The following is a 23,912-nucleotide window of genomic DNA, read 5'->3' on the forward strand; positions in this document are numbered from 1 at the left end:
GACGTGCATCATGGCAATTCTCTCTCAGAAAAGGAAGGTTTTATCTCGCTCCTCCAGGGGTTTATTCAAAGTCTTCAGACAAGTCTCACAAAACATGAATGACACTGAGATTGCTGATACTGATGATGAAAGTCCATCATCAGCTTCTCTGTGAGTTGCGGGCCCTGAGTGATGTAAAATTAAATTGCAATCAAAGTGCTATGTGTAAACATTGTCCGCCTTTTTTCCAAACACATTTATTTCTTAAGAGATTGGCTGATGAAGGCCTTAAACTACAGTATGTGCATCACCTGTGTGCAGAAACAACACCCTCCCCCACTGCCACACACACACACACACACACACACACACATACACTTTCACAAATTCACAATGTGTGATTATAATGATGAAATATGCAACAAGAGATTAGACAAATCACTGTACTCCTATGCTGTATCGCCCTGATGCAAATTTAGTCACTGATCCGCTATACTAAGAGGCTTTATGAAGGAACTTCATGGTTGTTAGTTATATAATCTAAAATAGGGCAAAATGCAATCACTGTTCTTATCATCTGAGGAAGATGTCACCATATTCAGTGCTAGTTTTGTGTGGATACGTGGGATGTGGCATACAGAGAATGCTCTTAATAAGATAATTCACTTCCAACCATTTTGTCCACATTTCATCTGAATTTGTGTCCACTTACAATGCCCTCTTTTTACTGTGATTACTATTTCACATTAACAAGTCCAAAGGATACAGAAGAGAGCTGTTGCTTAAATGTGGAGCTGACTTAAAGCGCGGCTGGTGGTGGTGTTTCTGCCCCCGGGGACTTGACACCCATCGCGTCTTTCTTTAGCTCTCTGAATATGTTTGTTCTGCAATGCTCACCCTCCCAGGCGCTGTAGCTGCACACGTTTTTCTAAGAGGTATCATTGTAATTGGTTGAATATTTGATGTGTGTATTTAGCATTAACATGGAGACACTCGTGCAAGCAGTGCTAGGGGATATAATGCTGGGTAAACTCTGGATTGCTCAACTGAAACTTACTTGCATGTGGAATTTTTCATTTTTTTTTTTTGCCTTTTTTAAATAAAACTGAGTATATTTGAGTGACTTTGGTTTGTAGTTCTTTTCCATGCATGAATTTGCAAGGCTTTTTTTATTTGCAAAATCTGGATGCAATTGCTTCAGATAGTGCTCAGTTTCATATGCATGACTGTTTTCCTTTCATTGGGTTCGGTGTCCTCACATTATTATTTGGCCATAGGAATGCACTCAGTCCCATCCAAACCATATCTCTCCTAAAACCCCAACCCCCCCTACTCTTTCTCTCTCACACACACGCATGTACAGCCTTCACACTGATAGGTATTGATATCAGAACAGTGCCCCCCGCCTGTGAAGGCCTCTCATTGGTGATGAACAGCTGGGCCCAGCTTGGCCCGCTGGTCACGCCAATTCCACCTCCTTCTTTTTTCTGTTTAGGGGTGGTGGGGGGTGGGCCCCGCTTGTCAAGTGAATTAAAATACCAAATAATAGTAATAATAATGATAATAAAAAGTTAATAAAAAATGGCATGTTCCTCCCTGATTGTGCGGGTGTTGTGGTATTCAATTATGCAATTTTCATTGGCATATTAATCATCTTTTCAACAAACAAGCCGCCGTTAATTAAAGCAAAGCATGGATAAAGACGTGTTGCCGGATCATCACTCCGTTTATCACTGCGCGCAGACCCGCAGTTAAGTAAATTCAGGCTGTGAGATGAATTTCAATGGTCTCCCTGTTTCTTCCTCTGTGTGTTTTTGTGTGTGTGTGTGTGTGTGTGTGTGTGTGTGTGTGTGTGTGTGTGTGTGTGTAGTTAACCTTGTATTTATGCACATTGTGTTTTGGAGGTGTGGTTAGTGACGTTTCATGTCAGTTTGTGTGGGAAATTGAAATCACACGTTACTAGCAGTTGAGAATTACTCTTAATTGTTTAATACAGACCTCCAGTTCATGTGGGAGGTTTCTATTTTATCATGCCCTTTTTCTTCTTCACAGATTTGAATGTTTAATGCTCTTTGATTATGACTACCACTGTTCAGATTAGTCAAACTGACTCCGGTTGAATGAATTTAGACTTTTTCCTTTGCCTCTCAGTGGCCACACTGAGTGTGCAGAGGAGGCCAGTGGAACTATATGACATCTCTGAACACACAGGACAGCTCTGCCCATTCTCCTTGTCTCTTTTTCTCTGGCTTTTTGTGCCACCTCTGTGCCTTGCTCATTGGTGGAGATGGAGATTATTCAGGATCTGGTAAGATATGGGCTCCTATAATCATAGCTCACTGCCTCTACTGTCATTCAGTCACTAAATAGAAGTGGGGGAAATGTCTTGGTGACGGGAGCAGCCAGACAGCCATGCAAGTACTTGAGTTCCACCGGCAGAAAAAGAACTCGAGGCATCTGTAGACATGTCGCTTGTCCCTGTCCCTCATTGTGGAGCAACTTTATCAGCACCAGCCGCTCACCCACTTGCTAAACTGGAGGGCCAGTCGCCTCTTAACTTAAACATAAGATCTTTGTGGTTTGAAGCACTCGGCTGCTCTGCGCCCAATGTGGATCTGAAAGGCAAACACGACTCCAGTGTCGCCGTCGCCCATCACAAAATCACACCTCATGGAAAACTTGTTTCTGCTGTGTTAGCTCGAATCTAAATGCACTCAAACAGACTGTTGCACTGGAGCAACTGAAGATCCCCCCGCTCCCACCACCCCACCCCATAAAAGAAAAAAAAGACGGATGATGAAAAAAGAAAGAAAGGAAGGGAGAGGGAGAGAGAGAGGGAGGGAGAGCGAGGAAGCGGGAGAGTGGGAAAGAGATGGAGATGGAGGAAAGAGAAGGAGGAGTGAGAGAGGGGGAGAGAAAAGTCAAAAACCTCCACATAACAATGCCGGAGAAAAATCAGAACATTTTCCACCGAAAGATGGGCCATTTCCAAATCCTTGTGCCCTATCAGACAAATTAAAGTAAATCAAGCATGAAATGAAGCAGAAGAGCCCGGAGATAAGGCTCCTTTAAGTCGTTTACAGATTAGGACAGAGAGAGAGAGAGAGAGGGAGAGGTGCATCTGGTCTCTGGCAGTGAAGGAGGCTAGTTTCTCATTTCACAATAGCAGCCTGTGTATAGGATTACTCTCCCCTGTCACCGACATGAGGAGCAGTGGGGGAATAGACGTCCACAAAATGTGTCTAAATATGTCCCCTCAGAAATGTTTCGAACCAAAAACCTCTCAGTGTTGGCCAGATGTGACACGTGATAAACAAACATGTTACACGCGGCGTTTGACCTGCTGTATCGTTGCGATTTGTTTGTTATTTTAGTCGCCTCTTCACCTTTTCTTATGCTCAAGTGGCTTCATCACAGCGCGGCTTAAAAATTCAAATGAATTCAGGATTGGCTGAGGTGCGTCACGTGATTGTACGGCTGTCAGCTCCTATGCGCATGTTAAGCACGCCTCAGATCAGGTTTGGGGGAGGCGGGAAGGGGAGGTGGTGGAGGTGGTGAGGGGGTGTACAAATGATATTCTCAAAATGTGATTTTGTTTTAATGTTGCATCGCTCTGTAAACTGGGTTGTTTAATATGTACGTCGTACTTCTATTTTCTGTCTTACATCAACAGATTAATTGCTGTTTTATTTTAGCACTCGCAAATAATCAAAACATAATTATGGAGCTAGTTGCTCATGGAGGAACGATATTTTACAGTGCACACACAGACACACAGGCAGGCACACAAACACACACTCCCATCTCATTCATGCATGCACGCGAATGCAAGCGGGAACTAAACAACCCCCCTCCACCCTCCACACACACGCTTACTTACACACACACAGGCACCCACACAAGGCAAAGGGTGCGCTGCTCTTTGATGCCGCCCGTCGAGCTCTCGCTGGATTTTGTTTCACTCCTTTTCGTGTATCTTTTCTGGGAGTGATGAGAGGTGGGCTCGGCTGCGGCGCTCGACTCGCTCTCAGAGAGAGGAGAGCTGGCCCCCGTCGCCGGGTAGCTGCTCTCCAAAGCCGCGACCTTGACCTTCCCGGCCCAAGTCTTAGGTTTAGCTTCTTTATCGCACTATCTCCAGGCATTTAAAAATACTCCTGAAACTCAATGATTTAACCCGCTTTTACGCTGTTCACATCAAAACTGGATGAAAAAAAAAAGCTTAATCCATCTTATCTGTTGACTGTCAAACTGCTCCGGCTAAAACCTACTCACAAAAGACAACTAGGTCACCCAGGAAAAAACAGAATTCCCCGTTACCCAGGGGAAGTTGCAGCCTGGTAATTGACTTGGGAGGAGATTCAGGAGTACTTTAAAAATAGTCCAGAATTAACTGCAGAATATCAAGACTTGGAGGTAGCAATGTTTACTTGTGTTCATTGCTAAAAAGTTGTTTGTTTAGACATTTCACAGCCTAGTCATGGGAGGATTTTTCCAACCAATCTCCACCTGTATTTCCTTCCAAATATAACTATTTGTCATGCTGTGTTTTACACACTTTATTTATGGCAACACTGAACAGACAAAACAGCAACTTCCTTTTGCTAGCGAAAGTCTTTATCCATCCGTCTCAAATACATGCATTCCCAATGCACACACCATCAATTACTCATTCATCCTGACACACTCAGGTGGAGTAATGTCCTTTTGATGGTTCTGAAATTTTAAGGAAAGCATTTAAAATAATCAGATTGCAGCTGGAGTGGTGTGTGTCCTCTAGATGTTGTCGACGATACGCTGATATCTCTGTGTGAAGACAGTCATTCTTTAAGTTTTGCTGTCTCCCTTTACATGCTATCAAAAGAAATTGCAGTGCTTCTCTAAAGATGGATGTCTCAGAGATCGTTGTCAGCGAGCCTGCCGCTGACTTTGCCAGGCTTCTGATGAAACGGAGTGCTTGACAACTGGTATATTTCAATTGTTCAGTGACACCAAACAACAGTCTCCGTGTTGGTAATGTACTGCAGGACCTAGTGCCTGTGTGTGAGTGTGTGTGTGTGTGTGTGTGTGTGTGCAGTGCACCCGTGCAATACTAAACTTTCTCATTTCTTCATTACTTTATTTACTACAGCTCAAATTCAAAGAGGGTCATGGACATGGCAAGATCCTGGGTTAGATTTGGATCCCCATATAAATACTGAGTCCAGTATCCCTAGGAGTTTTGTCCATTTTGGACAATTCCAAACCTCAAGATTTACCTCCACTGCCAACCTTCATTGCCAACGCAGGAAGTAGTGTTCCATTTATGTAGCAAGGCAGAAAGTAAGTGTGTGGAGGTCGGGGTGGATGGGCATGTAGCACATCTGACTTGTCACAGTCCTGTCTCAGACCTGCAAATAAGGCTTGCCTTTTCATTAAAGGAATAGTGTTTGCTCTCTGGCTGAGAGTTAGATGAGAAGATTGATACCACTCTCTTATCTGCCCGTTAAATATAAAGCTACAGCCAGCAGCCAGTTCTGTTAGCCTGGCACAAAGACTGGAAACGGGGAAACAGCTAGCTCTATCCAAAGGTAACAAAATCCAGTTACCAGCACCTTTAAAGCTCATTAATTAACATTTTATATTTTGTTTGTCTCAGCGCCAAGAAATAGTCCGCTGCATAACGGTCCAGTAAAAAGGCCGATAAATTGAGCTTTAGAGATGATTGTGGGTAGATTTGTTACTTTGGGCAGGGCCTGACTCGCTGTGTCCTCTTGTTTACAGTCATTCTGCTAAACTAAGCTTACCAGCTGCCAGTTGTAGCTGTGAATTTAAGGGACAGATATGAGAGTGGTATTGCTCTTCTTACCTAACTCTCAAGCGAATAATTTTGGAAACAATACTTTGCAGACATTGTCGGAACCTTCTCCAACAAGGGGGTGGGAGTCCTTCATCCAAGGTACCCGCACAACCATCCCCAACTGCCCCCTAACCCCCTGCTCAGCCTGTTTGGAGTGTCACAGCTAAAGTGCCCTAATCCCTTTGGCTTGTTTAACTCTTTCCCCCCCCAAAGCCAGAAAACAAGCCTGACCTGAAGGGGTGATTCCCCCTATCAAATCAACCCTCCCCCTCCTTATATAGCTCAAACCCGTGTGGTTGCCTGGAAACTTGCTCTCCAGCGAACGGTCAACTTTCCCCCTGCTGTTCAGGGCCAGAAGCAGCCACATCTAGGCGGGTTAGGGAGGGTTGGGGGTGGGTAGAGGTGGGTGTGGAGGATACAAGGTGGCGCTGCTGGTGGTGGGGGTCCTCCACTGTTTTAAAACAAGTGCCTTTCTCAGAGATAATAGTGTGGGCTGTGGGTTATAAATGATGCATTTTGCTCACTAGGACCTGGTAATAGCAGTTTGGGTAGGGGGGGGAGAAAGTTCATCGCTCTCTTATCAAAGCTCTGCGACATTTCTCCTTTAGCTGTAAAATTTCATATCACATATCTGCTTTAAAGATGTGGCACCTTTTGTTGAACCGATATACAGTACATTCCATTTCACCCCATATGCCTCTCTCATGGTATATTAATTTATAGCCCATTTGCTGGCTCTATAACACGGCCTGTCAGTGGAGATGACTGGGATTCAGCAAGACATCTGTGATTTGCCACGCGCAGGTTATTGAACTTTGAACAGCAGTCATTTATTTGCTTTGATTCAAAGGTACTGCTTGATATCAAGAGGGATCATCTGCCGTGTGAAGCTCAAGCACATTTTCCCACTTGTCTCTACTCTTGTCGTCCTTTGTCTCGCCAGAACATCCACCCTTACTGTTAATGTGCTCAAGATAACTGGAAAAAAGGTGAAGTAAACCATAAGCTCTGTCAGTAATCAGGGTATTTTTTCTATGCTGCGGGCAATTTCTTTTCCTTGAAGTTGGTTCTTTGAACTAGTTAGAGAAGTCAAATTCATGTTGAAAATAGCTAGAGCTGATCCATTGCTTTAACAAATGTTAATCTGCAGTAGCAAGTTGATGATGTCATTTGTCATCTCTGACCATTAGCAGAGACCTTACTCCCGGCCAGAAATTAAAATTCAGGCTTACACTTGATGTGCATTAATAGAAACATTCACAGTGAAATGTGAATCTATCATTACGTTTCAAAGAATTAAAGGAAAGAATATTTCAGTTGCAGTCTTAATTCAAACCTGTTTGGACATTATAGCATTTCAATTAAAGCTCCCGTGTGTAACATTTCTGGATGAAATATTTGCAGTAATGGAACATAATACTCATAGGTAATAATAAGTGTATAATCGCCACAAAATATGAATTTGTTATTTTAGAATGAGCTCTATCTACTGCGAGAGCAGGTCCTCTTCGATCGAGTCCGCCATGTTGAATTGCCATGTTTCTAACGTAGCTCAGAACAGGCAAACACTGGCTCTATAGGGCTTTTTATGTTTTTTGAGACGTTTTGCGGCCACCCTAGTTCCTACTCGCTTGAAAGGCAAGTGGAATCCTGTTGGTTACGATCTGCAACCACTAGATGCCACTAAATCCTACACATTGGTCCTTTAAAGGAGTGCTGTTTTGCGTTTAAACATGTTTACAACATACACATTATACTTAATATGAACTATATATAACTTATATGAACTACTATACTCAAAACCTTAAACCCCTTAAACATCTTTACAAACTCATGCTGTGCAGACAAACTTTGTTCCAGTGAAAACTAAATTCCAAACTTTTGGGGACATTTGTTTAAAAATATGCACATGAATCATCTATGTAGAATCTGATAGGATGGTGCAGCCATTCAAAAACATGGGGTTTGAATATATCAATCAGTGTAAACATCATAGCCTCAGAATCTACATGTGACACTGTCAGACAGTGTGGAACAAGGTGAATTTAATGTGAAATAAAAGGTGGTATGTTAAGGGTTTATTGAAAAGTGTAATTATATCTGATGATATTATTTTAAAGTAGAAAGTAGTAGTTCAACTCTTTTAGGGTCTCTGTCTGTCAATAGTCCACACCCATTTACTCTTTAAATCCTACCAAGCTGGCCCCCTGCCACTGAGAAACTCATTAGTATTCAGTTATATGCCATTGAAGGGAGAGATGAGGTTCCCTATTCCTCTGCACCATAACAGAAAAGAAAGACAAGACGCACATACACACATAAAAAAAAACACAAAAAAAGACAAACAGATGCCAGCATGGAGCATCTTGGGTGCTATCTGAGGAGGATCTCTCCACACAAAGGGACATTCATTGGTCTGCCAAGTATCTGTGGAGTGCAGGAACAGACCCTAGAGTCTAGCGACAGATGATGATCTTATCGAGGGTGGGGTGGGGGATAGGGAGTAGGTGGTGGTTGAGGGGGTGTTGGTGGGTGTAGAGGGTGAAGGTGGCGGAGAGGGGTTGGTTGGGATTTGGAGGAGGGGGTACAGCTCTTGAGCCACATCATGAGTCCTGTTTTGCCAAGTGTGTGGCATTTGAGAATTGGATGATGAGGAGCGTTGAAGAGAGAACACAGGCGCTGGGTTTGTTAAATCTCCTAATAGCCCATTATGAGCTTTCCTCTTGGTTCAGTCTGTCGTTTGCAGTTTGACAGGTTAAATACTTTTGCATTTGTATAAAATGTATTTGTGGTGTGGTTGGGTAATAGAATTGGGATTTTGGGGCTGTAAGAAATTGACTTATCACTGTGACATCAAGTGTTTTTTGCAGTCATAATTACAAAGAATGTCAGTAGCCGCGTTGATAACAGAACACATCTGTCAATATATTTTAGCAAGCTGACTAAACCTGTAAATGCTCATGGAGAACATACAGACAGTGCATGAAGGGAACTCATTATTCATCCACGGGTGTTTTTGTGGAGATCTTCCACTAGTATCTGCAACAGATGTGACAAGCCATCTGTGAGCCAAGGTCCTCAGGCAACATTTGGTGTGAGATGCACACAACTGGCACCTAAACATGGTGGACCGCAAACCGCACAAATTGAATCGTACCCCCCCTTTTCCCCCCTTCTTGCACCTACACTACCCATTGCCCCCTTTTTACTCCGAGCATCCCACCCAAAAAAGAAAGAAAGGGTAAAGGAAAGGATTCAGAATCATTGGCTGGGGATGGCTTGAGCTGTTTGTCAAGCGGGGCTAAACAGGAACTTGCATCCAAGCGGTTAAAGGCCGTGGGTCTTATCTGAGGACAAACAGAATGCATCAAGCGGTGGCTGTTGCTCTCAGTGATGACGACCAGCTGTGCACCAATGTTTAATTATTTCTCTGTAATGAGCTTACCCACCTTCCACTGCAGCACCAGGAAGACAGCATGCAACAGCAGGAGCACGGGAAGGGAGTCAGAGTGAAAGAAAGAATGAGATAACGAGAATGAGATTTTTAGGACTATACCAAAACCATGCATGTATTTTATATAAAATATAACTTAAAGATCCCCTAAATACATGTAATATTAAATCAAATATATGAATGGTCTGCTTGGAACAATAAGGTGTGTCTGATATGTTTTTTCTGCAAAAACTAAATAAATATATTTTCCACATTAAAATCCTTAAAAAAGCATTTGCTCCATTAACAATTCCAGAATCTATGAATATGCAAATATTGTTCATTTCTAAAATTTTCCTGCTGGACATAAGATGTCTCCTAGTTCACTGTAAAGTCTCAGTGTATGTGTACTGGTGGCTTCAGGTTTCTATATCACACTGTATAAGTTTCATACTGGACCAGGACTGACTTCTTAACCATTTGTGATGACACAAATCATGCTCATAGGCCCCATCCCTTTAAATCAGATTTTTAATGAACACAGATAAACTTTCCACTTTCAACGGATGAATGTGAAAACATCCTTGTAGTGGCACATACATTATTCTGCACAGAGAAGCTCACATATCCAACTGTAGGGTCAAGAAGAAAAACTGAGTAGAGGGGCACTTAAATGTTAAAAGAGATTTTGTATCTGCCTTCAACAAAGATTTGGTCAAAACAAGGGGATTTTTATTATTGCTGACATTTAGCTTTTTATTGTTACTGGAGTGACCACCACTGATGAGTATATGATCAGCAAGGTGCCATTTGTAGCGGGTAATAGCACTAGCCTGATGTTTCGATCATGTTTATGCATGCAAAGGAGCACATAAGCGCACATTTCCATAGCAGCACAACAGACGGACACAATGGTGTGCTGCAGATACACGGCTGATATTTACACAGTAGAACAGGGCTGAATAGGTCATTATACCACATACGCATCAGAAAGTTCAGCGATCACTTCAGCCCATTCAGCATGAACCGAATGCCCCGAATACACATTAGCCACATGTGTGAACAAATAGGTTAAAAGACACAATGTTAACAACTTATGTAGAGTTTGTTTGAATAATAATGCATTATGATTATTTGCCTGGCTAGGTTATATACAGGTGTCAGGTTGGTTTCCTACTAAAGGGTCCTTCAGTTGGAGTGTCCTAGAACAATGATGATGTTCTGTAGCTGAGCCAGTTCTCTGACTTACCAAAGATCAAGCCAATGATCCAACAGTCACATGTAAAGAAAGCCTAAAACATGACTGACGAGATGAGTCGTGATAAAAGAATCCTTTGTTTGAGTTTGTAGAACTTTTTGTGTCCAAAATGTTTATAGAATCAGATAGAACTTGTAGCTACAGATGTCTGAATCATCACACTTCTCCTAACAAGACTTCTTAGGGTTGTCAAGGCAACCGCTCAGAAATGTACAGTTGAGAGCTGCATACTTTCCCTTTGTGACACACATGCACACACACACACACCCACGCAGGGAAACATCCTCTTCAGTAAACTATGTCACGGCCTGCCATGGGGTTTATGATAACTATTTGATTAATCACCATCCCGAAAAAGTACACTGAATCTAAGAGATAAGATAGTCAGGGGGTGTCAGGGAGGTGAACACCGGTAGTTCCAACAGTGCTATCCGGTTTCACTGTTAATTAACTGGAGCTCTGCACAGCACTAACAAGGGCCCAGCCTTCCTGGAACAACAGAAATAGGCCTGCCACTAGCTGCTCTTGCCAGCCAGCAAGCCTGCACTGTCTCACAGAGATTATCTCAACACAAGACACCTTTCAAGTAAGGTTAGCGAGCCATGTGTCTGAGGAACACCATCAGATGGATGCTTGCTTGATTTGCTTATCCATTTTGAAACTGCTTGGCTTTAACCTTCACTGCTTACTGCAGGGCTTTAAGGCAATAATGTGATCGCACACGTAGGTTTGAGGGGAAAGGACAATGAATGAATGTCAATGTGATTTGATGTGGAACTTGTGTGCTATATAGAGCACTATGGCTGACTGTGGGTTCTGGTGTGTTTTTAGGAGAGCTGGATGCGTTCCTTAAAGATGGCGAGCGTCGGATCCACAGCCGGCAGCAGCTCCCTGTGGGAACAACATGGGGACCCTTTGAGGGGAAGATCGAGATGAGCACTGAGAGCACTGCACTGGTATGTCCTTGCTTTGGTCAACTACTGTATCATTTTTTATATTTTGGTACCACTTTCAAATATATCCAACCACAATTGTGAAATGAAATACAAAATAAAATAAGACAGACTTAAAACACCATAGTTAGAGGTGAATGGATGAAATTTATAATGTAAGAGTGAGCTGAAGAAACACATTCAGGGTAAGTACCCAGACACAGCTAAACAAATCTTATCTGGCACATTGTTGCAGCGTTTTTGGGCCTTAACAGAATATACCCGATCACCCCTGGTATTTAGTTTTGAGTCTAGGATTGCTAGAGAATCTCAGGTTAGTTTTGTGTGGACTTAACAGTTCAGCAATGTAGCCAGCCAGGTATCTGGCCATGCAATGCTTTAAACATTAGAAGTAAAAATTTAAAATCAATCCTAACATGAATAGCAGGCAGCCAGTGTAAAGAATCTAAAACAAGTGCAATGTCCGTCTCTTAGTTTTGTTTTAGAACCTTGTGGCTGAATTTTTTTTCAAGCTGTAGAAAACTGAATGGAGCCTTGTAATAATCAATATGAGATGCAATAAGAGGCATGTATGGTTTAGTGCCTTTAAAAAGTAAGCATTGTTTGAATCTTTGCAATGTTCCTAAGTTGGTAAAAACAAGACTGAACCAGAAATTTAAGCTGGGATCAAATGTTCTACCAAGATTTTTAGCTACAGATTTAATGTTGCACAATGAGAATGTCAGATTTGGGAGTACCTGGTCAGAAATGTGTTGCAGGCCAATAAGAATGTCTGTCTTGTCTGGATTTAGCAGCAGAAAATTGTCTGACTTTATTTTAAGGTACATAATTAGGCGTACTTCATAATTTATCATTATTGCTAAAACAACTTTCCAATAAACAGATTTTTCTTTGGATATTCTGAAATGTTTTTTTTAGAAGGTAAGTGGTCTAACTGTCCCTTGGTGAGAGTAGAAGGTAAGAGGGATCTTAAACCAGCCAAATACATTTCCACCAACTGAGAACCTTTATTAATGACTTGCTTCAGACATATAAAATATCAATAATTGATTTATTAACCATCATTAAACCATTTGTTTTTACTTATTATCACTAACCCTTTTTAGAGTATGTTTTATTAAAAAGTGTTTGTTGTTTGGACTAAAGGGATCATTAAAACCTGCAGCGAAATCACTTAATTTAGTCAAACTTTGCCTTTAGCAGCTATGGGAACATGATTACCAGAAAGCGCTACATCTAAAGACCATATTAATGGCAATTCCCATGACATTCAAACCTATTGAGGTGACTCTTCTAGGATCCAACTGGCCCCCAACAAAAGCCTTTGAAGTGCATCCATTTTAACCATTTAATCTGCATATTTTATGACAAAACACTTTAATTGGTGGATTTTGAGCTCAGTCCAGGCTTCAAATTAATGAAGTCACAATCCATTATTTTTGATGTTACCCTGCACACAGCAGCTTTATATCTCTTGTTTCAAAGATCCCAGCAGAGGCTGGTGTTGACCTGCTGCTCTGCTGGAGTGACAAGTCCTCCATGGGTTTGATATTCCATTCTGCATTCGGATTAATTAAGAAATTCCCATTAAAATTGTAACCAAGCTCACTTCATCCTGTTAAGAAACATAAGGAAAAGTCCATGAGGATTTTTGGCCCTCCCCGTTTTTCAAGATTCCTTAAACGCATAACTTTATTAAATCATTTTCGGAGCAGTTTCGACTGTTTTCTAAGCTCCCCTCGTGGTTTTGAAGTCATCAGTGGCTTTAAATAACTCAGGCCGTATTATAGCCATGAAATATGGCTTCTCTCAGGGTAAAGCCAGTTATCCTTGGGCGGAAAAGTGATTTGACAGAGCAACACCTCAAGTTGCCTTCCAAAGTAACACACTCCATATATTTCTCCAGCTATCGCTGCATGAATTTCCCTGAAAGGCATCCAAAATCAACCTTCAACTGTCCCTCAGATGACCCTCAGACTCTCTAAGTGATGTCATATAAAACATCTTTTTGAATTGTTTTTTGCCCGAGTTTTAGTAGATAAAAACGTTACAAATTCATCACACTGCCTGCTGAACTAGATGCATAGACTGATTGTTGCTCTTGGCGAGAGTGATAAGTTCTTAACTAACTGCCCTCCGAGGAATTCATTGCTACTTTCCACATCCTCCTCAGGTTTTTTATTTTTTTTCTCAGGCGAGCAGGTGCTGGTCATCACCTGTAATAGGCTGTGGAGGGGTTACAGTATATGCCAAACCTCCCTCGCAATTAAAAGCAGTGGAAGCAGCTTTGGCATATTGCCTTTAAGGATCTCATGTGTGTCTATTCTCCTGGGGGCCCTTTCAATGCTTTGCTGCTTGCACCCCCCCCCCCGCTAAGTTTCATCTCTCAAATAGGGTACTGGCTGTTAGCAGATTTTCACTATCTCTCATTAAAGGCTAGGTCAACCCAACTGGCATGTTTTGTTTTATTGAACCTCCTTTTAGGGTTCACTGTAACTTTTTACTTTGTTTCTTAGACGCAGAATAAGCCAGAAACTATTGCACATCGCTAGGGAATCATCTCATTTACAGTAGCATAGTTTTCTTTCTTTCATTTTTTTTAATCAAACTTCTAGTTATTGAGCTGTTGCCTAGCTAAACATGCAGCCGTTGGCAAAATCCCTAATATGGTGCTGCATTTATCTCAGTTGTTTCAGTGGGAGGCGAGGGAGTTGTTGCAAATCTTCAAACACTGACACATCAAGACAGGAACAAACCCTGATGCCTCACCTGGAGAGGGAAAGAGGGAAAAGTTGAAATAACAAATGTGAGTGTGAGGAGAGAAAAAAGGAGACGGAGGGTAAAAAAAGCCTGGCTAGTTTTGATGCATGTCAGGGCGGCCAGTGCTGCAGAGCAGGGTCAGAAGGCGGTAGAAAGTGTTTGAGGTAGAAATAAAGGCTCATTGCTTCATGGGTCTCTACCTCAGCTAGGAGGCACTCTCAGTCATTCTTATGAAGTGTGACCTCCACAGACTATTAAATCTCCTCTTACCCTCTTAGATTTTTTGAAACCATGGAGGTGAATGAATTACCCGAAGGCAGCCAGGTATATGGCAAGAGTGACACCTCTCTCGTGCTTGAAACACATGACCCGCTGGTGAGATATTGATATGCCCTCTCTGAAATCAAACATATATTATCCCTTCATCCAGACACATCATTTAAGATATGACTTTTTAGAGGTCAAGCTATTTTTGTCGAGCCGCCACGTACGGTGCAGAGCTCCGTTTCTCAATCCTTGGCATCACGCCCAGAGAGGGACTAAAGTGTAATGACTCCTTAAAGTGGCTTACAGTAAATAATGAAAATGCAGTGAATTTAAGCAGATTTTGCATTAAACTGGACAGGAGCAGCACTTTGGCACATGTAGAGTCGCTTAGGAAGAGAGTATGCAAGGTCCGGCTGGTGTCTGGGGAGTAGTCGTGTGGATTCTGATGGAGAGGTGGGTAAGGATGGGAGGAGAGGAGGGTTACTGGTCCCTAGAGGTAGCAAATGGGAACAGAAGCTGGAGCTGGCCTAGCTATATGTGCTGTAGTGTGGGAGCTGATGTGGGCTGACTGCTGGTGGACGACAGGCCTCAGTAGCTGACCGCAGTGATGGATGATGCTGAGAAAGAACGGCGAGTGGAGCGTTACATGCGGTTGTCCAGGCAGGCCTGGAAAGAGAGGTGTAAAGCTTGAAAAAGAAAGAATGAAAATAGAGAGAGTGAGGGGGAGAGAGAGGAAGCAGGAAAAAACAGAGGGGAAAAAAGCATGACGGGAAATCTGGGCATCTGCAGGACAGAGATAGGGTCACATCTCGACCGTTTATCAAAGAGGAAAGCAGATTTCACAGCTGATGGGTCGGCCGTGGCAGGTCTGTAGACCCCAGGGGCTCAGCTTGGCATGAGGGCTGGAGTTATAGTTATTGCTGTTGCAGACCTGTTAACACAATCACGTTGCGCTGAATTGGACAGCTCATATGTCTGGCCGTACTGTGTTATTTTTATACATACTTTATCCTTTTTAGATCACAAATAAAAGACAGAACTGGTTTCTACATGTAATACCTTTTTTAAAGAAGATAACAGAATGAGACATAGCTAAGATAGAGAACCTTAATTGGAGAAACAGAAGGCATTCAACTTGATTAAAAGACAGAGTCTGGGGCCGCCTAGATTGCTCACCTGGTAGAGCTGGCACCCCATGTACAAAGGCTGAGTCCTTGCTGCAGCGGCCATGGATTCAAATCCAACCTGTGGCCCTTTGCTGCATGTCATCCCCTCTCTCTCCCTCATTTCCTGTCTATCTTCAGCTGTCCTATATAAGAAGATGAAGAAAATCACTGGCCCAGGTCAGAGCACTGTGTAGCAAGTGAGGCAGAGGAGGGAAGGACTCAAAGCAAGTTACAGACAGCAAGACAAAAAATAAGAGAGAGAGAGAAAATCTAGATAGAGCAAAACACCCAAGAGTTGGCGCTGTGCTGCTGTTGTCAGCCCGCTTTCTCTGCTCTGTTCCTCTTCCTCCTCCTCTCCTCTCCTCTCTGTCTGACTGATGGAGCTGCCAGAGCACCGTCTCATCCCTCACTTCTCTCACTGATCAATCAGACCATTAGACTCCAATTACAGCCGCAGCCCCGGCGCAGGTGAGCGACGAGCACATTCAGCCGGCTGCCGACAACGCCTCCGCCCGGCTTCCTCACACTCTCCAAATTAACGCAAATTAATAGTGACACTCAGACATAAATGTCTGCAATCGAGGGGCTAAATTAACAGTCTGGGTCGAAGCTATTGAGTAGCAGGTGTCTTTAAAAGCGGTAATTACCTATGCTGGACAGAACCGGGAGGAGAGGGTGGCCCACGGTTTGCCTGGAGTAAGAGGCCTGGCCCCGGTGAGCCTGGCTTCCATTGTAGGTGTTAATAATTGATTGGGAGGCAAGCTATTAATGAGCAGCAGATTTAGAGCTCTGTTGTAAATGTGTGTTGATGAGGGTGTTGCCGCCTCTTGTACAATGCCTTACCAATGCTAATTACTGGGGCTTAGTCAAGGTGCACTGTAATGAGTCTGTATTCAATAGAATTCTGGTCTTTATGTGTTTTGAGGGCCTTTTAGTGCAAATTACATGCTAATTGTAATGCATATGACTTGCTTAATTCCAGATTAAGATCTATCAGGCATTTTATTATCTTGTCTTCTATCTTAATACACTTTTGTGTAAATTTGCTGTGAGCATAGGTTTATGATAAAACAAATCTACTACTGTAATCTTTTTTGCATACAAGGGTCCTGATACAAAGGCAATGATTTGAAAGGTTACAAGGACATAATAAAAGTCAATAAGCACTATAGGCTAATTGAACATAATAACCAATTTTAGTCTAAACACAATATTACCCTTGAATCATAAGTCATCATAACCATATTAATACTGTTTTAGATTTTGCCAATATGTAGGGCTAGGTGGAATATTTAGTGTGTTTCATAGAAACACTTGGCAGTGGAGCAACAACACGTGAAATATTAGGAAGACAACCTCTGTTATGTGTTTTTCTAATTCTCTCATTTGGAATTGTTTAAGATACAAAATGAACCCTTTTGTGTCTTAAGTCTCACACTGAAAAAGAGCAAAGAATTCATATTTATACAAAAATGTGCATGAGAGCATACTGCAGATATTGAATGCCTGTGTGCTTGCACATGTGTACGATGTGTCTTTGACTCTACGTGTGCTAAAGTGTGTGTTTTGGGTCATACTGTAGTGTCTCTGTATGTGTGGGAGGGCATGTGTGAGCGCCTCAGCGTGCATCTGCAGACTATGTGCTGCTTTTAGCTGTGAACAGAGAGCTTTAGCTTGTAGACTACAGAAGAGCGAAAATGTCAAGATACTGTCCTAATTTTCACCTGGGACAGAGAGAGGCAGAGGCTGTCAACCGATGGAGTGTGATTATTGTGTAATTTAGTACAAGGGTAGGAATATGGGCCTGTGCAACCAAAAAATGCTCCAGAAATTATTCAGCCCATCACTCAAGCCATTTATCTCAACCCTTTTGCCCACCCTCTCCCTCCAATATGTTTATTGTTAGCTACCCCTAAACTTTAACAAGTGGTGGCGGATTTTTCTGTTTCAGAAATTATATTTTTCTTCTTGTCATTGCTTCATTAATCAAGAGAAGGCATTCTGAAAAATGTTTTGTTTTGGAGGCTGCAATCTATTTTGTGTGTGTGTGTGTTGTAGTTAATCTGCGCCCGTGGCAGGTTTCCCCTCCGAAACGCAGCGCTAAGCAGCGGTATCGCAGGCCTATTGTTGTAGCCTCTGTCATAGCAAGGAGAGCCTGATGCAGGCCTGGGCTCGCCTGATAAGGAAAAGAGGATTCAACATGGCTGGAAAGGAGAATCAGTGGGACTTGAGAGTGGAGTACGGATGGGGCAGATGCGCTCGCACACACACACACACACACACACACACACAAACACACACACATACATACAGACTCGCACAGACATACGGAAAGATACACACATGTTCTACACACATACAGTCACACATGAGCCGACACACACACAAATCATCACCATCATCACACTGGCACATGCCCAGGCAATTATTTACAGTAACATCCAATTACATATGCAAGAAGGCACCCCAGGATAGGACCTCTCTGTAGCATAGCTGCTAAATGACACACACACACACACACACACACACACACACACACACACACACACCGCCTGGAATATGCATGCACAGGCACATAAACAAACAAACCATTAAACTAAAAAAATAATAAAAAATCCACAATTTGAAGACCAAACGATTTGATTTATGTTTGCATTTAAAGGTGGTGGCTGTGCTTTCTGTCTGTAAGTCACACTGTCTTGGATATGGTTTGAAAACACCAGACATTATCAGGACTAACAGGATTTGAATTTCTGTGTTGGACACACAAATAATTTTGGCACAAAGAATGTGGCTTCATCTAATGAAATAATGGGCCCAAATTTTAGGCGGAGAACCAATTTGTGATTGCATGCATCAATTATTTCTTGGGTTTAAACCAATATCAGGGCTGGGGTCTCTTCAGATGGGTAAAATGGTAATTATCTGGCCTCCTTTCCCCTGCTCAATGTCATCCATATATTTATCGATGGCATTATCGATGGTTTTCATGTTCTTACATTGAAAGGGGAAAACATCCAAGCAAATTCTATTGAAGAAGCCCTTTAAATCTTGGCTTTTTAACACAGATCAACATGACATTGATGTCTGCTTGTGTGTTAGATGGAGAATGGATTGCAGGCTGTGGCAAAGGAAACCCACAACCATTGTTTTGTTTTTTTATTGTTATTTCCATTTATTGCCCAAGCCTGCACTTTCAAAGTTTCTGTGAGCCTGGCTGGAGCTCATTGCCGCCCACAGCTCCATGTATTACCCAGGAAGCACTCAGTCAGTCAGCTAGTCAGAGCTATTATGGCCACAGCCGAGCTCCACTGTTTGAGAGATAATGCATGGTTGACTTGATCTACAAGTGAACCTGACATTTTGCTGTCCTTACATCACAACACAACTACCCAAACTGATATGGCAGGTCCCCTGATAAGCAGAGCAGGACTCACTGATTTGCTTTGTGCTCACTGTAATGGCTGCATGGTTTCCTCAAACATGCCAAGGAAACAGTGAGTAGATCAAAACACAAATATACAATTCAGTGAATATTTGGTTTAGATGTTTTGCTACAAATATCAAAGCATTCATGAATATCTATGAATATATCATTTTCTTGTTGTAAAAACAGCAAACGATACTGAAACTTAAACCATGGTTGGGGATGATAGTGGGAGCATTTTCTCAAAATGAAGACCATATTTCTCAGAAATCCTGCTGCTCATATCACAAGGATCAAAGCTTTTTCTCTCTATCGTCTCAAAACGGATAAACAAATTAAACACTGACAGTGGTTTTTTTTTCAGTATCCCTCCATCGTCTACCACTTTTGCTTTCATCAAATTACAGTAAAAGCACCTTTGTGCTATTTCATACTTCTACTCCACTACATTTCAGGGGGAAATGTTTTGCTTTTTACTCCACTACCTTTATTAGACAGCTATAGTTACTAGTTACTTTGAGAAAAAACACAAAATTCGACTTATGCATTGATGGATCAGTACTGACAACCTTATAATGCAATATATAATTATATATCACTTAGAAGGACCATTTGTTTTGAGTAGTGAGTACTTTTACTTTGATACTTTAAGTATATTTAGCTGATATTGCTATTTACTGAGATTTGGAATGCAGACTTTTACTTGAAATATTTTTACAGCGTTTATTGGAGGTTTTACTAAAGAAAAGGATCTGAATACTTCTTCCACCGCTGCCCTTTTTCTGTTTTTGTGTAAAGTGTTGTCTTGGTCTGGTTGCACACAGATTAATTCCTGTCACTAGTTTTATTATTTACTTGAGATAATTTACAAGTGCTAAAAATGCCTTTATTCAGTGATTTGTTTATTCTCTGCCAGTCTTTCTGTAGCAGATAAATCTATTTAAGAAGAATGTGCGCTATCCTGCACTTTCACACTTAGGAAACATTGCTCGTGTCTCTGTAATGACATGGCTCTGTCCTCACAGACACTGAAGATGTGGCCATCCTACTGTAATAGATAGACAGGCAGCTGTCTCCCTGCAGGAGTGTGTTCAGCCATCGCTCAGCATCAGCAGCAGAGCAGGACCAGTGAGGCTCCAGGTCCTGGTGGGGCACTCTCACACCCGCAGGGCTTGAGGGTGAGCTGGGTGTCCCTGTCCCCCTCTCAACTCTCTGGGTGTTTGTTGTCTGCCAGTGGCCCATCAGGGAGCGGCACAGTCTTGATAGCAAACTGTCACACTGAAGAGATGTAGTGTCTGCATGCTTATGTTTCCTGTACGTCGTAAACACACACAAACAGCTTGATATGAACATTAACATTCATGAACAACTGTTCCATTTAGGACAGCATAACACACACTTATCTTAAGATTTTTTTTCATGCATTTGAATGACTTGCGTGTAGCAGATTTGGGGAGATGCTTGTTTAGCTGTGCTATACCTTACAAACAAATAAGCAAAGCTAGGTTCCAGTCTTTACAGATTGTTAGTCTGACAGGCAACAATAGTGGAGCTCAGAACTCCCTGGCTTCACACATATCGCCATGTTTTACAGTACGCAATATGTCTTCCCAAATGAATGATTATCCAACACTTCAATACACAACAGACCTCTATTGCAGCAAAGGCACAGGAGGAAGAAGAGGAAGAAGAGGCAAAAAGAAAGAAAAGTGAAACAAAGTTGAGTGGTGCCAGCTGCTTTGCCATCTGTCACTGTCAGGGCTGCACTTGTGATATGTTGAAACAACTTTCTTGAGAAGTGGTGGCGATAATCCTCGATTGTTTCCATTTGCAAGCCCCTGATAGTCTTCTTGGTATTCCAGCACAAAGTGAGTTCAGAGTGGGGTTTGGTGGTAGTAGATGGCTGTGATTGCTAAAGCTACTGTTCCTATCATCTCTTTTAAAGAAAGCTTTAAGACTTAAAGTTTGAGTTCTCCATGTTTTTCTGCTGGGTGGAAAGTGAGGAAATTAGTTTTTAAAACATCTCCACAATCATGTATTATTTACAACAAAGAGCTTTCTACACAAGCATTGTCACTCTCAGAAATTCAGCAATTTTCCTCCTCTCTTTCCCTCTTGGTCACATTGGCAAGGGAAATGGAGAAGCACAGAGGCTTTGCTTGCTTCACCTCCTTCAAAGAAAGAAGGATGGCCACCCTACAGTGAGGCAAACCCCTGCTGGTAGACCTTGATAAGTCCTTGCTGTCCCCTGTCCTGGCCTTAGCCCTCTGATCCTCAGCCTAGTTGGCTCTGGGCCTACCAAAGACAAAGCCTTGTCAGAATGACTCTGGACGGATGAACAACCAAGCAGAAAAATTCAAGTCTTCTGACAAAAAAAAAGGTTAGCATTGAAGATAAGAAAGCTGATAGGTGCTGGAGGAGATGAAGGTCTGGACAGTGTCCATTCGCTCCTTGGTGGTCCAGCAGTGCCTCATTAGATGGATGTGTATGAGGCTGTCAAAGCAGGAATATTATACCACGGGGTCGTCAGCAAACTAATTGGGTAACAAAGACCATTTCCAGCTCGGGAAACCCATCTTTTAACAGTCCGTGTGCTGAGACTCTGATAAGAGAGTTCACGTCTAATGCATTTAGCGAGGGGCAAGTTCACCATCTTTATCTTATTTACTTAACTTGGTGTAAATATTGTTGCTCTTTTACGCTGGATTTAGTAAGACCCCATTTTTCTGAAGTGCACCCAAGGATCAAGCTATCGAACGTTGCAGCCATACGTAGATGATCAGGTGGTATGCAAATCACAGATACCTTTGTTCAGTTTGTTCGTCATTAGAGCAAAGCTATGTTTGCAATGCATTAGTTCTGTTTGTTCTTTGTCACAAAATACGTTTAATTTGTTCTACACCTCCCACTGTGTTTATTGTGATTATTATTCTGTACACTTTGATATGGGTTGAGTTCAGTTTCTGAATCGGAAGGTAAGATAGGCTGCACAGACTGAGAGTTTCTTGAAATATAAAATCAAATACAGTAGATACTATTCTAATGCATCATGAAATTTATAACTCCACCAGTGAAGAGAGAGGAGTTCAAAAGAATATTAAAATCCAATACCTAAAGGGGGGCACAGAGGTTTATCTAAAGTCAGGGGCTTTATTCAAGCATCATGCCTACTCTTTTATTGTTTGTCTTTATTTACTGCCTCTGACTGATCCTAGTCTGCCATGTGTGGTTATGAGAGCAGGGATTTGTTGTGACCCCATTGACTGATTGACTCCTGAGTTCCCTTTTCTTCCTCTTTGAAGAAATCCCCCCATCCGCATGTTTATTCCCAACAGAGAAAGAGTGGATCTGTCCAGAGAATATGCCACCTGCCACCTTGACCCCCAGGGGCCATGGTAATATCCATACAGGTGAACATTACTGGCTCCGGGTTCCCTATTATGTTCCCTCACACAGCTTCTCGCTGCTCAGGGAGTCAGCCCTAACTTACATGCAAAAGATCAAACAAGTCCTTCCCAATTGAATTCAAATGGGAAATTTCGAGTAATTCAAACAGTGAGTAGTGAAGCGACATGGGCTGTTCTGTCCTCTGACCAAAGCCAAACACAAGAAGTACACGTGCCTATATGTGCACTCTACCTCCAAGACATGATTAAGTCCTGGAGCACATTGCATTACAAATTCAACTTTCTCTTGTTTACAACTTCAAATAGTTACTCAGGACATACGCATTATACATAGTTATGGCAGTACACGGGCATTTACCTGTTAGCTGAATTAAACATTCTCCATTACAAAGAAAGTTGGGGGCATTGTTGTGTGATGCTGAAGGGCTGGGGAAGTCTTTACTGAATCAGTAGAGAGTGGGGTGGCTGGTGTACAAATATAAGAGGAAAGAAAAGCTGGAATGAGCAAGAATGGGAGATAGGAGGAAAGGAAATGAGAGGTGAGGAAAGGAAAGGAAAATAAAGGAATGGCAAAATAATAATTAATAGGAAATGAGAGAAAAAGAAAAAGAGGAAGGTAAGGAAAGTATATCAAAGCATAGGAAAGTGAAGGAAGAGCAAACAAAATGAGAGGAAAGGAAAGGGGGCAGGGGTGGAGAAAGGGGTTGCTTGTCTTCAGGGCAGGTACAGCTTACACTAAACTGTTTGGCTTTAGAGTTGGAGCACCTCAATGTGCCTGAAGGTCTTGAAGAATGGAGCATGGATAGAGTGCCCCCTCCTTCTGAATCTCTATTCTTCTCTCTTCTCCTCCCTGATTTAGCAAGCAGCAGATTCAGTTTAAAAATGAGCAAAAAATAATATAGTAAAATAAGCACCGAAAATAATTTCTAGATGTGCTGTTAATAATTAAGCACCGCTCCTTAATCAACATACCGAGCAGCCAATCACTAATCTGCCTTGCTGCCACTCTGTTATGTCTTAAACAAGCAACTGAACATACAGTAATCATGCAATGCCACCCATAGTCAGTATAAATACAACCACTGTGAGCATTTCAATGGAGCGAAATAAGTAATAGCTAATGCAGCACATGAACTTTGATGCTTACAGTCCAGTCAGCAGGATAAAAGGTGATTTAAATGAGAAAATATTTATTCCCCATAGCGCCGCCATGATAGCGGCAGCCAAATAAAGGCACATGCGCACAGTGATGGGTGTCCCTTTAAAGATTCCGGGAACAGCAGTGACTCTCTCAATTTAATCGATTTTAAAATGAAAAGTCAATTTAACAAAGTTGAAAAGAGAAAGATGGGCTAAGGGAAGAAAAAAGCATTCTCTTGCACTCAAGCAGTAAACTAACTGCCGCACAGAGCAGGCAGAGATTTCA

At 42.1% G+C, this 23,912-nt stretch overlaps 1 protein-coding gene across 2 annotated transcripts in view; it reads left to right on the forward strand.

Moving 5' to 3' along the window:
- Positions 1-23,912, forward strand: part of zfpm2a (zinc finger protein, FOG family member 2a) — a 117,126-nt gene that overhangs the window by 44,063 nt on the left and 49,151 nt on the right. For both annotated transcript variants that reach the window (XM_051406916.1, XM_051406917.1), the window contains exon 4: positions 11,338-11,462. In XM_051406916.1, the coding sequence (XP_051262876.1) occupies positions 11,338-11,462 (125 nt within the window). The remainder of the gene's footprint in view (positions 1-11,337; positions 11,463-23,912) is intronic.

Source organism: Dicentrarchus labrax, unplaced genomic scaffold, assembly GCF_905237075.1.
Source record: "Dicentrarchus labrax unplaced genomic scaffold, dlabrax2021, whole genome shotgun sequence".
NCBI classification, from domain to species: Eukaryota; Metazoa; Chordata; class Actinopteri; family Moronidae; genus Dicentrarchus; species Dicentrarchus labrax.